Here is a 12500-nt window from a genome sequence, read left to right as displayed (position 1 = left end):
TGTTTCAAATAAACTCTTGCTAGAAATTCCACGGGCGAAATGCAACTGAACTGATCTAGATGCAGTTAGCCATGCTCAACAAATCCACTCCTTTAAACTTCTCCTTTTCCATGCTCCCACCCTCAAGGTGGCTCTCAGAATCATAAGACTAGCGAATCCCTGTGCAGAAGATGCAGGACTTTTGGCTCAAAGTTGTGGCTCCACCCCCTTCCTCCCCCCATGTCCCCCTCCCCCAGCAATGATTTAAAAGTTCATGTGAATGTTAGTTTAAGGACCAGGGTGAGAAAACAGGAGACTTTTGCTTTTGCTGGTTTTCATCCTCAGAATTTAATGTGGTTAGCAGGTGTTTTCACACTTGATGGCTCGATATTTGCTGACTGAACTTTGCAATGGACATCATCAAATGAAATACGGACTTATTTGAGAAATTCAGGGTCAAGATTAGGACAATGACCAAGGGGACCGAGAGGGAGTCAGAATTATTTCCATCTATGATCCGCACAGATTTGAGAATGCAGGGGTGGGGTGGGGTGGGGGGATCAGTTGGGAAGAGGTGCACCCTACAGTTTGTAGGATAACGGCACGGTTTGTAGTGGCACCCTACGGTTTGTAGGATAATGAGGACAAGAGAGTATGGGATTGAATCCATGCATTCCAATTCAAGAAGCATTGTCCCAGCCCCGCCATGCACCAGGCACCGAGCTGCGAACTGGGGATACCATGGTGACCGGAAGATGGCTTTGTCTACAAGAAGCCTGTGGACCAGTAGCCATAGCGCAGGAGAAGGTAGACGGACTGATGGATGAGATCCAGGGACAGAAAGACCACAGAATCTGGGAATGTCGTTGAGGTGTATTAAATACCACGATAGAAGCGAAATCGGGGTGTTCCTGGGAGCAGGAAAGAAGGGCTCCCTAACCCAGAGGGGGCTCTGAGAAAGCGGGCAGCACACGAGGAAATACATTTCGAAACTGGAGTGGGAATTCTCCAGGGAAAGAAGGGGAAGGCCACAGAGACAGAGAAAAGGTATACGCGAGAAAACCAGAAGCCAGATCTCGCGAAAGGCGCACCCTAAATGCTTCACCCGATCGCGGAGACTGCAAATAATCGACGTTAGCTTTATCCTAAATGCCTCCTCCTCCCGCAGCCTCTGGAGCGCTCCCTCTAGTCTCTAACCCCTTCCCTGCTTGAGCCCAGGTGACAGACCGTCACCAACCTGCCTCTGCAGTCAGAGCGACGGCGGGGCGGGGCCTCGGCCCTGTGCACACATGCTCATGATGTGACTTTGCATACAGACAGCTATTCTAACATGAGGGCGGCTAATCTGCTGGGTGTATTCAGCAAATACAAGCGCTGACGGCCACCCATCTCCCCGGAGTCACTACCCTCACGAGAGTGCTCACAGCTGCTCTTTCCCTCCGAATGAAGGGCACGGAGGCATAAAAAGCAGTTGCCCCAATTTAATTAGGGGATGGCTTGAATGTCACCATGCTCGGCCTTTCTGTGGCTCCCTCTCTTTCCCGTCCTTCGAGATGGTTTACTTCTCAGCCCTTACCTCAGACCCCAGCATTTCTTTTCTCTGCTGCCTTGCCTCTTCCTCCCCTTTCTACCCGTCCCCTTCCCCACTTTTGTCATCTTTTTCTCTTTCCCTTCCTTCCTTCCTTCCTTCCTTCCTTCCTTCCTTCCTTCCCTCTTTCTTGCTCTTTCTCTCTCTCTCTCTCTTTCTCCCTCCCTTTTGTTTTCCTCACCTCATTGTTCGCCCTACATTTCTGTGATCTTCCCAATCCTGTGGCTGCCCCCCCTTCCCCCAGGCCAGTGTTTGCTCCCCTCCTCCCGGTTTCATCTCCCAAATGTTGGCTCTCACTCATCCCTGTGCCCTCCGGCTCCCCTGTCGCCCCCCTACCCGTCGCAGCACAGAGGACACGGCGTTATTGATCTTCCGGGAGCATATTTCATGTGGCCCTTTAGTTAACATTCCGTGTATCTCTGGGATCAATGCCTGTTTGAAATGGGATTAATCTGCTTCTCTCCAGCAAGAATTAGCATGAACCTCGCCTTATTCATCTTGCCGTTCTAATAATGCAGCCTCCGAGATGTGGGTGTCTGCCATTAATAAACGCACGCAGCCAAGTTAATAAAATGACACCAATACCTTTACTCTCCGGCACGCTCACGTCCAGGGTTATGTTGTAAAAGGGCCTGTTTTTCATCTCCGTGGTTCCCTTGGATTTCTTTTCCCCTCTGATTTGTATGGCTTTCCCTCCCTCGCCTTTTGCACAAGAAAGCCTCCTTGTGCAGATGGACTCTTCCCTCTGGGCTCCTGCTGGAGCAAAAAATGGGGGCAGGGCGAGGAGGGGGCTGCCGGGCAGGAGCCTGTGTGTGCGGAGCACCGCTCAGCAGGCAGAGTGATTGGGTTCGTAGGGCACCGCGCCCTCCCCGCCTCCCCATCACAGCCAGGATACAGCTCATCTCGGATAGAGCCGAGCCTGGGGGAACGAAAGGAAGAAGAGGAAAATGAAGAACAAACCTGTTTCTAGAGCCTGAATCCTGCTCTGGCCCGCAGCCTACATTCAGCAGGAGCCTAGGTGCGTTGAGGGCAAGGCACAAATTCGCTTGCCCAGGGTCACACGGCTCGGGGAGGTTTGGCTGCAATTTGTAGCCAGGGGCGTCTTGTCTTTCCACCAAAGTTGTGAATCTCCTGGGGGGAGATCTCAAGGTCCTGTCCCTCTGTCCTGCCACCCTATCCCCAGGGTTTTGTGTTTTCCTTCTGCCCTCAGACACCCGACTCTGCCTTTTTAGACCCTATTTCTACCACCTGTGCCTAGGCCTTTTTTTTTTTCCAAAATAAGTCATTTGGGTAAAATTATATCCCTCCCCCCTGTCCACGAGGGGGCCTTATTTATTTGACTTTATGACTCGCTAAGGAACTCCCAAAAGTACATAAAGTCTTTGCAACTCCAACAGTCAAAATTCAAAGGGAAGAAGAGGGGTTCGGCTGCCTCCTGATCCCCTCACCCTGCCTTCCTGCTTGCCTTACCAGTGCGCACACGCGTGCCCCCCCCACGTGAATGCACGCTGCACACACCCACGCCACGTGCACACACACGCACGCACACACACACACACACACACACACACACACACACACCCCACACTGAGCTCATTTTTGTACCCTAGTCAGTAGATGCTGCAGACCACCCCCCCCCCACCCGCCACCTCCCTTTTCCGTTTCTGCCTGCAGCCTCTTCCCTACAAACAATGCCCTGAGCAGCTTGGAGAGAACCCTCATTTCTTTCATTATAAAATTGCTGCAAAGCTGGGATTCACTTGGAGACAAAATGATTTCCTGCTGAGGCTTTCCGCGAGGTGATTAGCGGGGAGAGAGGTAATCAGCTGACCTAATATGCACCGAATTCCCTTCCCTCCTTCCTCCATCGGTGGCCGGGCTGCTGCCTCCTTCACGGGGGCCTAATTGGGGCGGCTTCCCTCTCAGCCTGGCCCGGGCATGTGGCCACGCAGGAGACCCTTAGCCGCGTAACGTCGGCCACCGTTCGAAAGGTAAAGAAAACAGTCTTTTTCCCCACGACCTTTGGAGATTGTCTTCTCCGAACGCCTGCTTTGTGCTCTCCCTTAATGAATTCTGAAGACATTTCCTTTCAGATGGGTGGTGTCACCTCTCGGTGGAGGACAGGCTTGTGTGCGTGGGGATAGCCATGATCCCCGACTTTGTCGCCACGCCTCGCGGGGCCAGGGCACAAACGGAGCTCTCCCCCGGCACCCCATTAGAGGTTGCCCCGTTGCTCCAAAGAATAGGACCCAATCTGCCAGTCGGCTGCCGGGGACCCCATGGTCTTTTTGGGATCCGGCTGGGAGGGAGCAGCGGTCCATCCGCCGTTAGACATCTCTTACCCACCAACCCGATCTAATGACATCAGCGTGATGGTGATTAACGACAGCGACTTCTGTGGATGGAAGTCACTCCAAAGCACTTCCCGTGGAACACTCGGGAACCCCACGGCAAATCAGGTGTTAGCCAACCCTTTTGCAGGTTAGGAGAGTGACGTTTAATTAGGGTCTTGCTTTAAGCCGCGTGGGTAGGGAGTGGCACCCCAGGGTTGTGTGGACCCAGGGACTTGGGGTCCTGGATCCTCAGCTCTTTCCATGATGCCTGTGCTCCTGAGGTCGACGTTTTCAGCCAGTACAGAGCAGAGTGAATTTCCTGTGTGTACTGGCAGGACGAATAAAAATGGGTACGTTGAAAATATTATTTAAGCCTCATTTTGGTTGTAACTGCCTTTTATCTGTTTCATGAGGACTTCTAAATAACGAAAAGGACTTGCATTCAAATATTTTGAGAATCAACTACGTGGAAACCATCGTTAGGATGAATCAGTTTCCACAGTTGGGAGACGATTTTCCCCCCGATTCAGGAATCGTCTCTACAATGCCCCTGATCGCAAACCTCTCCTAAAATCCATGCCGTGATGGGGAGCTCACTATCTCTCTTAGCATTCCAGTCTATAGTCGGGCATTTCTGGGTATTAGACGGTTCTGTTTGATGAAGTGGAACCACGTGGAATTGCCAAAATGGCCAAGTGCAAGTCATTTTATACGTTCAGCCACGAGTTGAGGCCAAAACTACTTTTTTGCCCTGGTCACTCATTTGCCTTATTTCTGCCCTCACAGTAGGACCAGGCTAGGTTCTGCCTCGTATTTGACCAAGGCCCTTTTAAACGCACATTTAAAGGCACGAACGTTTAAAGGCACATTTCTGCCTTGCATTCCTTCAGCGTCTAGGACCCTTCCAGGGGCTGAAGGTACAGTGGTACCTCTGGGACCCAAGACCATGCTTCAAGTATTCTTGAGAACAAAACAGTACAACTAAATGACCATCTGGTTTTCCGATGTAACCAAACATACCCAGATCCGTCTGTCTTTTAACATGGATCCAGAGCATCTTCCCAAAACTTGAAACTGACTTCCACGGGATTACGAAAGGTGGGTACCCAGGTGACATCCCACAGCACACGTACGTTTTCCCCCGCTTGACTGAGCACAGCTAAGCACAACTTGTCGAATGGACATGAATTGCGATCTAAGTCGATTTCATTTAAATCAGATTCTTTTCGGGGCGCCTGGGTGGCGCAGTCGGTTAAGCGTCCGACTTCAGCCAGGTCACGATCTCGCGGTCCCTGAGTTCGAGCCCCGCGTCAGGCTCTGGGCTGATGGCTCGGAGCCTGGAGCCTGTTTCCGATTCTGTGTCTCCCTCTCTCTCTGCCCCTCCCCTGTTCATGCTCTGTCTCTCTCTGTTCCAAAAATAAATAAACGTTGAAAAAAAAAATTAAAAAAAAATTTTTTTTAAATAAATAAATAAATAAATCAGATTCTTTTCTGTTCTCCTGCGGATATATAAAATTGAAACGTGTTTTTAAGTAAAGACTGCCCCATTTCCCACCAGTAGAGGCAAGACCCCCTGGTCTGGGTGACGTCTTCCTTTCCTCAGCTGGTTCTTTCCTCTTCTCTCCTCCCTGACTTGAGCTGCTCGCCAACAGCCATGCCTGAGCATAGCAAGCAAAACAGGGGTGGGGGGGGGTTAGATGGGCTGCCCCAGGCTGCCAGGTGCCCTCCTGGCAACGTGGGGCAAACCAGTCCCTTCTCACCACTTCCGGGTGTCTCTGTCACTGCCCTTGGACATGGCGTCCCAGGAAGGGAAGGGAGTCGAGCAGCCTCTCGCCAGCCTGATGGCTCAACCCATCGCAGTGGTCATTGGCAGCGGGGATTTCCTGGAGTGGACTCGACCCACTGGGTTTTCTGCGTGGTGACACGGTGTTCCCTCTACCTGCCTTCCAATCTCCCTTAGGGTGGAGGACCCCCTCCCAGCGTTTGCCAGAAGCACCCAAAGGTCAGAGTTACCCTCCTCTTTCCTGTTGGAAGAGGTCTGCGCCTAGATTGGAAGAAAGGCTGGGTTTGCAGGTTCTGTGACTTCAGATGAGCGTGTGCGAGGGAAGAACACAATCTGGCACGGTAGTGTCTTCTGAAGCCTCCCGTCCGATGAAGGGGCTTCTGTGGACTTGGGAGGGGCTCCTCCCCGAGGCTCTGCGCTGTCCACCTGTCACTTAATTCTGAGCACAGCTGGGGCACTGCCGTATCAACAACAACAGTGACAGCAAGACGCACGCACTGTGTACTTGCCGTGTGCCAAGCACTGGCCTAAACCCTAAGCCAACCCGGACTGCTTTCACTCCCGCCATTATTATCCTGTTGCAGATGAAGAAACCCAACAGAGACGCCCAATAACTTGCTCACTGTCGCCCAGCCGACCACATGGCAGATTCCTTCTCTCCGCAGGAGTGGTTGCTGAGAATATCGGTGTCTCCCTCTTGGCTTGTCCTTGAGACCTTTTGAAGGATCTGTTTTCTGTCAATATCCCTTAAGATAGCTGTGCTTCTGGAGCCAGATAACGTGTTTCCCTTGAAATGGATTTATTTTTATTTTTTTGAAGTTTATTTATTATTGAGAGAGAGCTAGCGAGAGAGAGAGAGAGAGAGAGGTGGGCAGGAGCAGAGGGAGAGAGAGAATCCCAAGCCGGCTCTGCCCTGTCAGCAGAGCCGGACACGAGGCTCGAACTCATGAACCGCGAGATCACGCCCTGAGCTGAAACCAAGAGCCAGATGCTCAGCTGGTGGAGCCACCCAGGTGCCCCGACATGGATTTTTTAAAAAAACATCAGGGGCGCCTGGGTGGCTCAGTCGGTTGAGCGTCTGACTTCCGCTCAGGTCATGGTCTCACAGTTCATGGGTTCGAGCCCTGCGTCGGGCTCTGTGCTGACAGCTCGGAGCCTGGAGCCTGCTTTGGATTCTGTCTCCCTCTCTCTCTCTGCCCCTCCCCTGCTCACGCTCTGTCTCTCTCTGTCTCAAAAATAAACAAAACACTAAAAAAAAAATTAAAAAAAAAACAACCCAGAAGTAAACCCACCAGTCCCGTAAATAATGTTGTCATAGTTTGTTATCTATTAGAGAACCCGGAAAGAGGCTGAAATATACATGTGGTTTTTTTCTTGTCTGTGTGAATTTTGTTTACCTGTGCTTCCTGTTTGCTTTGTGAGTTTAGCCAATAGTGATTTATACCAAGCCGATCTAATAATAAGGCTACGATACTAATCAGCCTTCCTATTTTCCTAAGCAACCACCCCTGCTCCCCGTGATTTCTAGCCCTTCCCATACTAATCTGAGTGTTATCTGCTGCTGTTCTTATTAACTATTTTGTGAACTGGCCCTATAGGATCTTCTGAAGACAACCCTGGATTTCCACACGCTGGGAAAGCTTGAGTTCAGTGGCATCAGAGGGAGTGCCCTGAGTCGGCAGGTCCAGCAAATGTACGACGAATTTCAAGAGATGTACAGGGTCTTTACAGAGGCCCCCTATGACTGCTTGGACCCCCAGAGCACGGTAAGGCTTGGAAAGGCTAACTCACAAGCTTTTTCTCTTTCTCAGATGCCTCGAGGCGGTAGGGTCTAGGTGTTTACTTGCATTTTCCTTGTGTATTTCCTTTGGTTCCTGGGGCTCCCGTGGTTGTATTAAGAGACCACTCCCAGTTATTCTCTTTGTCAGGAGAAAGTTCAGGAAAGGCCTTTTCTAACGGCTGACTGCTCCAGATGGATGATACCCAGGGTTCCAGAGATGCTGAGATGTGTACGGGTTGATGGTGGGGGGCCGTGTGCAAAGCTTTCAGCTTCGAGCTCCTCGGAGGCCAGGCGCACCCGGGCAGAATTTCATTAGTGGCTTGGGGAGGGGGAAGTGAAACAGGCTGAGGCTGAGTTGTTCTGAGCTGACCCTGGTCCCCCAGGGAGTCTTCAGGCAGAGGAAAGGGCCAGAGTTGCAGTTTCCAGGATCCCACATGTCACCTGTAGCCCAGGATTCTGGACCTGTGGGTCTAAGCCTGCAGCAGGAAAGACAAAACAAAACAAAACAAAAAAGCATAAGGGTCAGTACGGAAGCAGGGAATGGCATGCCTATTAGGAGGGGCTGAATTAGGGGAGAAGGAATCACAAGAATATACCAGGGAGAGTGGAGAAAGAAATTGAGCAGAAATCTACTCTGAGCACCTCCAGACCTTGGGTGATCAGCTGGCCAAACCCAGAAGTTCTAAAAATTTCTAAAAATTCCATGAGTCTCAGGTGGAAAAAAAAAAGGGGGGGGAGGGGGGGCGGTGGCATATGACAAAACAGGATATATACTGTGTATTTGCTACAAAGTGATAATCTGAAAACACACCAAATCCTACACACAAGGAAACATACTAGTATTAATGTGCTTGGGTTTGGGAAGTAGAAAAACACTATGCTGTTCTGGTTTCCTTTGTCTTTTTGTAAGGCGATGCATCAGTGTTGGAAAGCGATAATAACAGGTAATAATGATTCCACAAATAAAAGTTTCTTTGACAATGGCTACGCTCTAAGAAAGAGAACACCCTTGGGGCTGTCTGACAAAATACAGTATTTGGGAGGATTTTGACTTGGGGCAGGAAGGAAAGTAGGAGGTAATGATAGAATAGCCTTACTGCCGGGGCTGTTGGCGCCGAGGTGGCTTCTGGGGTGACATGAGCTAGCACTGGGGGTGAGAGTTCAGAAGGTGGGAGAGGGGCCCCAAAAGGGGGTGACAAGGAGCCAAGCTCACACCGGACTCAATTTACCAGGAAAGTGGCATCCGGGAAAACAATACTGCAGTAATAGGGTCACTGCATGGATAGAAACAAAGCCATGCCAGGGTGAATTTTAGAAACTTAAAATTTAAGTCCTGGGTGTAGCCAATTCAAGCACATAGGTGGTGGTAAAGAGCATAGTGGGGTTGGCCTTGAGGAGCTCACGTTCATCCTACGTCCACGTGATGTCTCTACAGGAATTCGAAAATGACGTGTCCGAATTTCGCCAGAGAGTAGAAGATCTTGACCGAGGGCTGGGGACCATCTTCATTCAAGCCTTCGATGATGCCCCCGGTTTGGAGCATGCCTTTAAGGTTTGTGCAGCGGGGGGCAGACGGGTAGGAGCCGCCACTGTGCTCCATTCTGTCCCCACCCTCAGCTGGGGGGGGGGACAAGGCCCCTCTTCCAATGGTTTTGTCCCTGCAGATGTCAATTGTTCCTGTGGGTCTTCTAGAACGGTGTCGTGGGAGAACTAGGCAAAGGGACTGGGCAGAACTAGGGCTCTCAGGTTGATCATTAATGCTTTCCTAGAAACACGACGATGTGAAAATACTTTCCAAAAGAGTTTATTCTAGAATGTTCTCTCTGGGCCTTATCCCGAGCGTGCCCATTAGAAGTGAAGAAGCCTACTTGCGGTCGCCCCCCTGAAAACCTGGGCTATTTAACCAGTGCCGCAGGGCTGATTCACGCCGGAGCAAACCCCCCCATAAGTGGTTGTAGGGGTCAGCTACCAGCTGCTAGAGTTGGAAGTCCGTCAGGGGCCAGCTGGAGCAGGAATAGGGAGGAGAAGGCACAGGACAAGTGGACAGTGGGTGCACACTGAGACCTCTGAGTCGTGAGGCACGATGCCTTCACGGCACGTGACCGATCTTCTCTAAACTGCAAAGGAACTTCCACTCTGTAAAGACTTGGAGATTAGAACAAGGACTGACCGGTGGCAGTTATAAGGAGGCCAATTTGGGCTCTGTGGAGGGGAGAGATTTCTGCGAAAGGCGGAATGGACTTCTCCGAGAAGTCGATGAGTGTCCAGTCGCTGAAAATGTCCTCAGGTAGCCTCGATGACCAGTGAGACAGTTGTAGAAAAGGCTCAAGCCCTGGGTGGGTGAGTCCGTGCCATTCTGGGATAGTGGGTGATCCAGCATGCCAGCCTTCGTTAGCCATCGAGCATAGAGACACATGACCTTTCATAAACAGTGCGGCCCCATAACTCATGGGGAAACACTTGTAGGATTCCTCTCTCCAAGCCTTTGAACTCATTCCGGAAATTAGTTCCAGAATTAGTTCTCTCTGAAACTTTTTTCTTGCTCGCCACCCTCAAATTTGAGCCTTCCACATTCTCCCCAACACCTGGCCCACTTAGGTTTTTTTTTTTTTTTTAGTTTATTTATTTATTTTGGGAGAGAGAGGGAGCAGGGGAGGGGCAGAGAGCAAGGGAGAGAGAGACTCCCAAGCAGGCTCTGTGCCGTCGGCACACAGCCGGACGCAGGGCTCGAACTCATGAACCGTGAGATCGTGACCTGAGCCTAAATCAAGAGTCAGATGCTTAGCCAACTGAGCCACCCAAGCACCCCTAGCTCAGTTAGCTTCTTTGCCTCATCTCTATTTCTGTTTTAGTTCTCTTTTTTTAATGAAGCTCAGCTCTCTGACATCTTTAGCTTTCTCTTTGTTTAATCCTTTACTCAGGGTCTCTCAACACGTGAGAGTCTGGCGGCTAATTCAGCAGACAGGTCTCCTTCTCCTTTAGAAGCAAAGGAGGGAGGGGCGACTATGAATATCCACCTATTTATAATCATTGACTCAACAGTTTTCGACCCTCTGCCGCCAGCGGACATGTGAAAGAAATAGCCAGGAAACAAGCTGTACTTAGAAAGGTTGGATCTGTGACTTTTTCTTCTTCTCTCTCTGCCTCCTCCGCAGCTGCTAGACATAGCAGGGAACCTTCTGGAAAGGCCACTGATAGCGCAGGATGCATCTGAGAAGTACCTGCTGTTTGTCCGAATGTTCCACAAAGACCTGGATACCGTGAGGGTGATCTACAGTCAGCGCGTCCAGGAGGAGGCGGAACTTGGTAGGTTTGTGGCGAGCGGATTTGAATGGGGGAGTTCTGTTACCAGCAAGGGTGCAACTCAACCCTCTGGTGTCCGTTAAATGGCCACGGTGGGTCCATGACATCCTCCCAGAAAAGAGAGCACAGTCTTCCTGCTTGAAATCTCAGGCTGCCTTGGGCAATTATAGAATTCACTGACCCGTGCATTTCCCTGTGTCTGGGGCTGCGACTGGCAGCCGACCCAGAGCACTGAAGTCCCGACTGCTTCTGGCTGAGACCTTAGCACAATGCATGAGTTGACCCTTGATCAATGTTGCCACACTGATCAATCTCCAGCGTAGATTTCCACAACGGATTTCTACACGCCTGGGGAAAGTTCCACAACGGATTTCTACACGCCTGGGGAAAGTTTCTGCTCCCTTCTGACACCATAGCAAACCCTGCTTCTGGAGGGGGGACCCTGCAGGAGGCTGACAAACAGCAGGTCCGTGCCAAGGTGTGATGTCTCCATTCTTGAAAAAAAAAAATTTTCTAACCTTTATTTATTTTTGAGAGAAAGAGAGAGAGAAAGAGCATGAGCAGGGGAGGGGCAGAAAGAGAGGGAGGCACAGATTCCGAAGCAGGCTCCAGGCTCCGAGCTGTCAGCACAGAGCCCGACGTGGGGCTCAAACCCACGGACTGGAGATCATGACCCGAGCCGAACTCGGACGCTTAACCGACTGAGCCTCCCAGGCGCCCCATGACGTCTCCATTTTTGCCGCAATTCTTAGATGCCCCGTCTTACCTGATCTGAAGTCAAACACAAGTTCAGTTCTGCTCTACAAGCATTTCTTGAATCCTCACTATATGCAGGGCACCTTTGTGGGCACTGTATACAGAGGCAGGCCAGGGTAAGGGATAAAGTAATTAATACTAAAGGGTTGTCCTTCAAGGAACACATCAGACATGAACAGACTTAACAGTAATGCAGAGCAGAGAACACAGGCGATGTTCAACTTGAGTCACAGCGAACGGTAATGAAACAAGACAGCTTATGGCCGGGAGGTCTGAGGGGAGTGTGTGGGGTAGGTGGCCTTGAGCTGAGCCCTGCAAGGTCGGGGGATAGACAGCCAGGGAGAAATGGCAAAGGCCTCTGAAGCAGAGACAGGAGAGGAAGGTGATGGGTGGCACCTGCCTCAGCCAAAGGAGGTTACATGGGGAGATTATGTTAGTCACAGAGTTTGGGGGCAACAATATCACCTTCTCTGAGTGCCATATTTAGGAATCTGGGGTTCATTATTCGGGTAATGGGAAATTTTCCAGGGTTTTTAAGTAACAGAGTAGTAGGACCACTGCATCTATCAAGAGGTTTGCAAGTTCCCAGGGAGGTCATTAAGAACTGCTTCTTAGGGGCGCCTGGGTGGCTCAGTTGATTGAGTGTCCGACTCTTGGTTTCTGCTCAGGTCATGATCTCATGGTTCATAAGTCTGAGCCCCACGTCGGCCTCTACACTGACAGCACGGAGCCTGCTTGGGATTCTTTCTCTCTTTCTCTCTCTCTGTCTCTGTCTCTCTGCCCCTCCCCTGCTTGTGTGCTTTACCTTTCTCTCTCTCTCTCTCAAAATAAATAAACTTTACAAACAAACGTTTCTAAAGTTCTGTAGGTCGGAGCCCAGCATGATGTGCCTTGATCTCCACTGAGAGTGGCCCAGGGCTGAAATCACAGCGTTGACCAGGGCCAAGTTCTCATCAGGAGGTCCCAGGGAGTGGGGGG

The 12500-nt window shown here is 50.8% G+C and overlaps 1 protein-coding gene across 1 annotated transcript in view; it reads left to right on the top strand.

Moving 5' to 3' along the window:
- The first annotated feature begins 6987 nt into the window (after window positions 1-6987).
- Window positions 6988-12500, top strand: part of DNAH9 (dynein axonemal heavy chain 9) — a 311907-nt gene continuing 306394 nt past the window's right edge. Inside the window, exons 1-3 of the mRNA XM_040453174.1 lie at window positions 6988-7449; window positions 8899-9015; window positions 10619-10769. Coding sequence (XP_040309108.1) covers window positions 7375-7449; window positions 8899-9015; window positions 10619-10769 — 343 coding nt within the window. The 5' untranslated portion in view covers window positions 6988-7374. The remainder of the gene's footprint in view (window positions 7450-8898; window positions 9016-10618; window positions 10770-12500) is intronic.

This window comes from Herpailurus yagouaroundi, unplaced genomic scaffold, assembly GCF_014898765.1.
Source record: "Herpailurus yagouaroundi ecotype Mexico unplaced genomic scaffold, PumYag 208, whole genome shotgun sequence".
Lineage (NCBI taxonomy): Eukaryota > Metazoa > Chordata > Mammalia > Carnivora > Felidae > Herpailurus > Herpailurus yagouaroundi.
The sequence above is the reverse complement of the archived record's forward strand: the minus strand, read 5'-3'. Positions and strand labels throughout refer to the sequence as shown.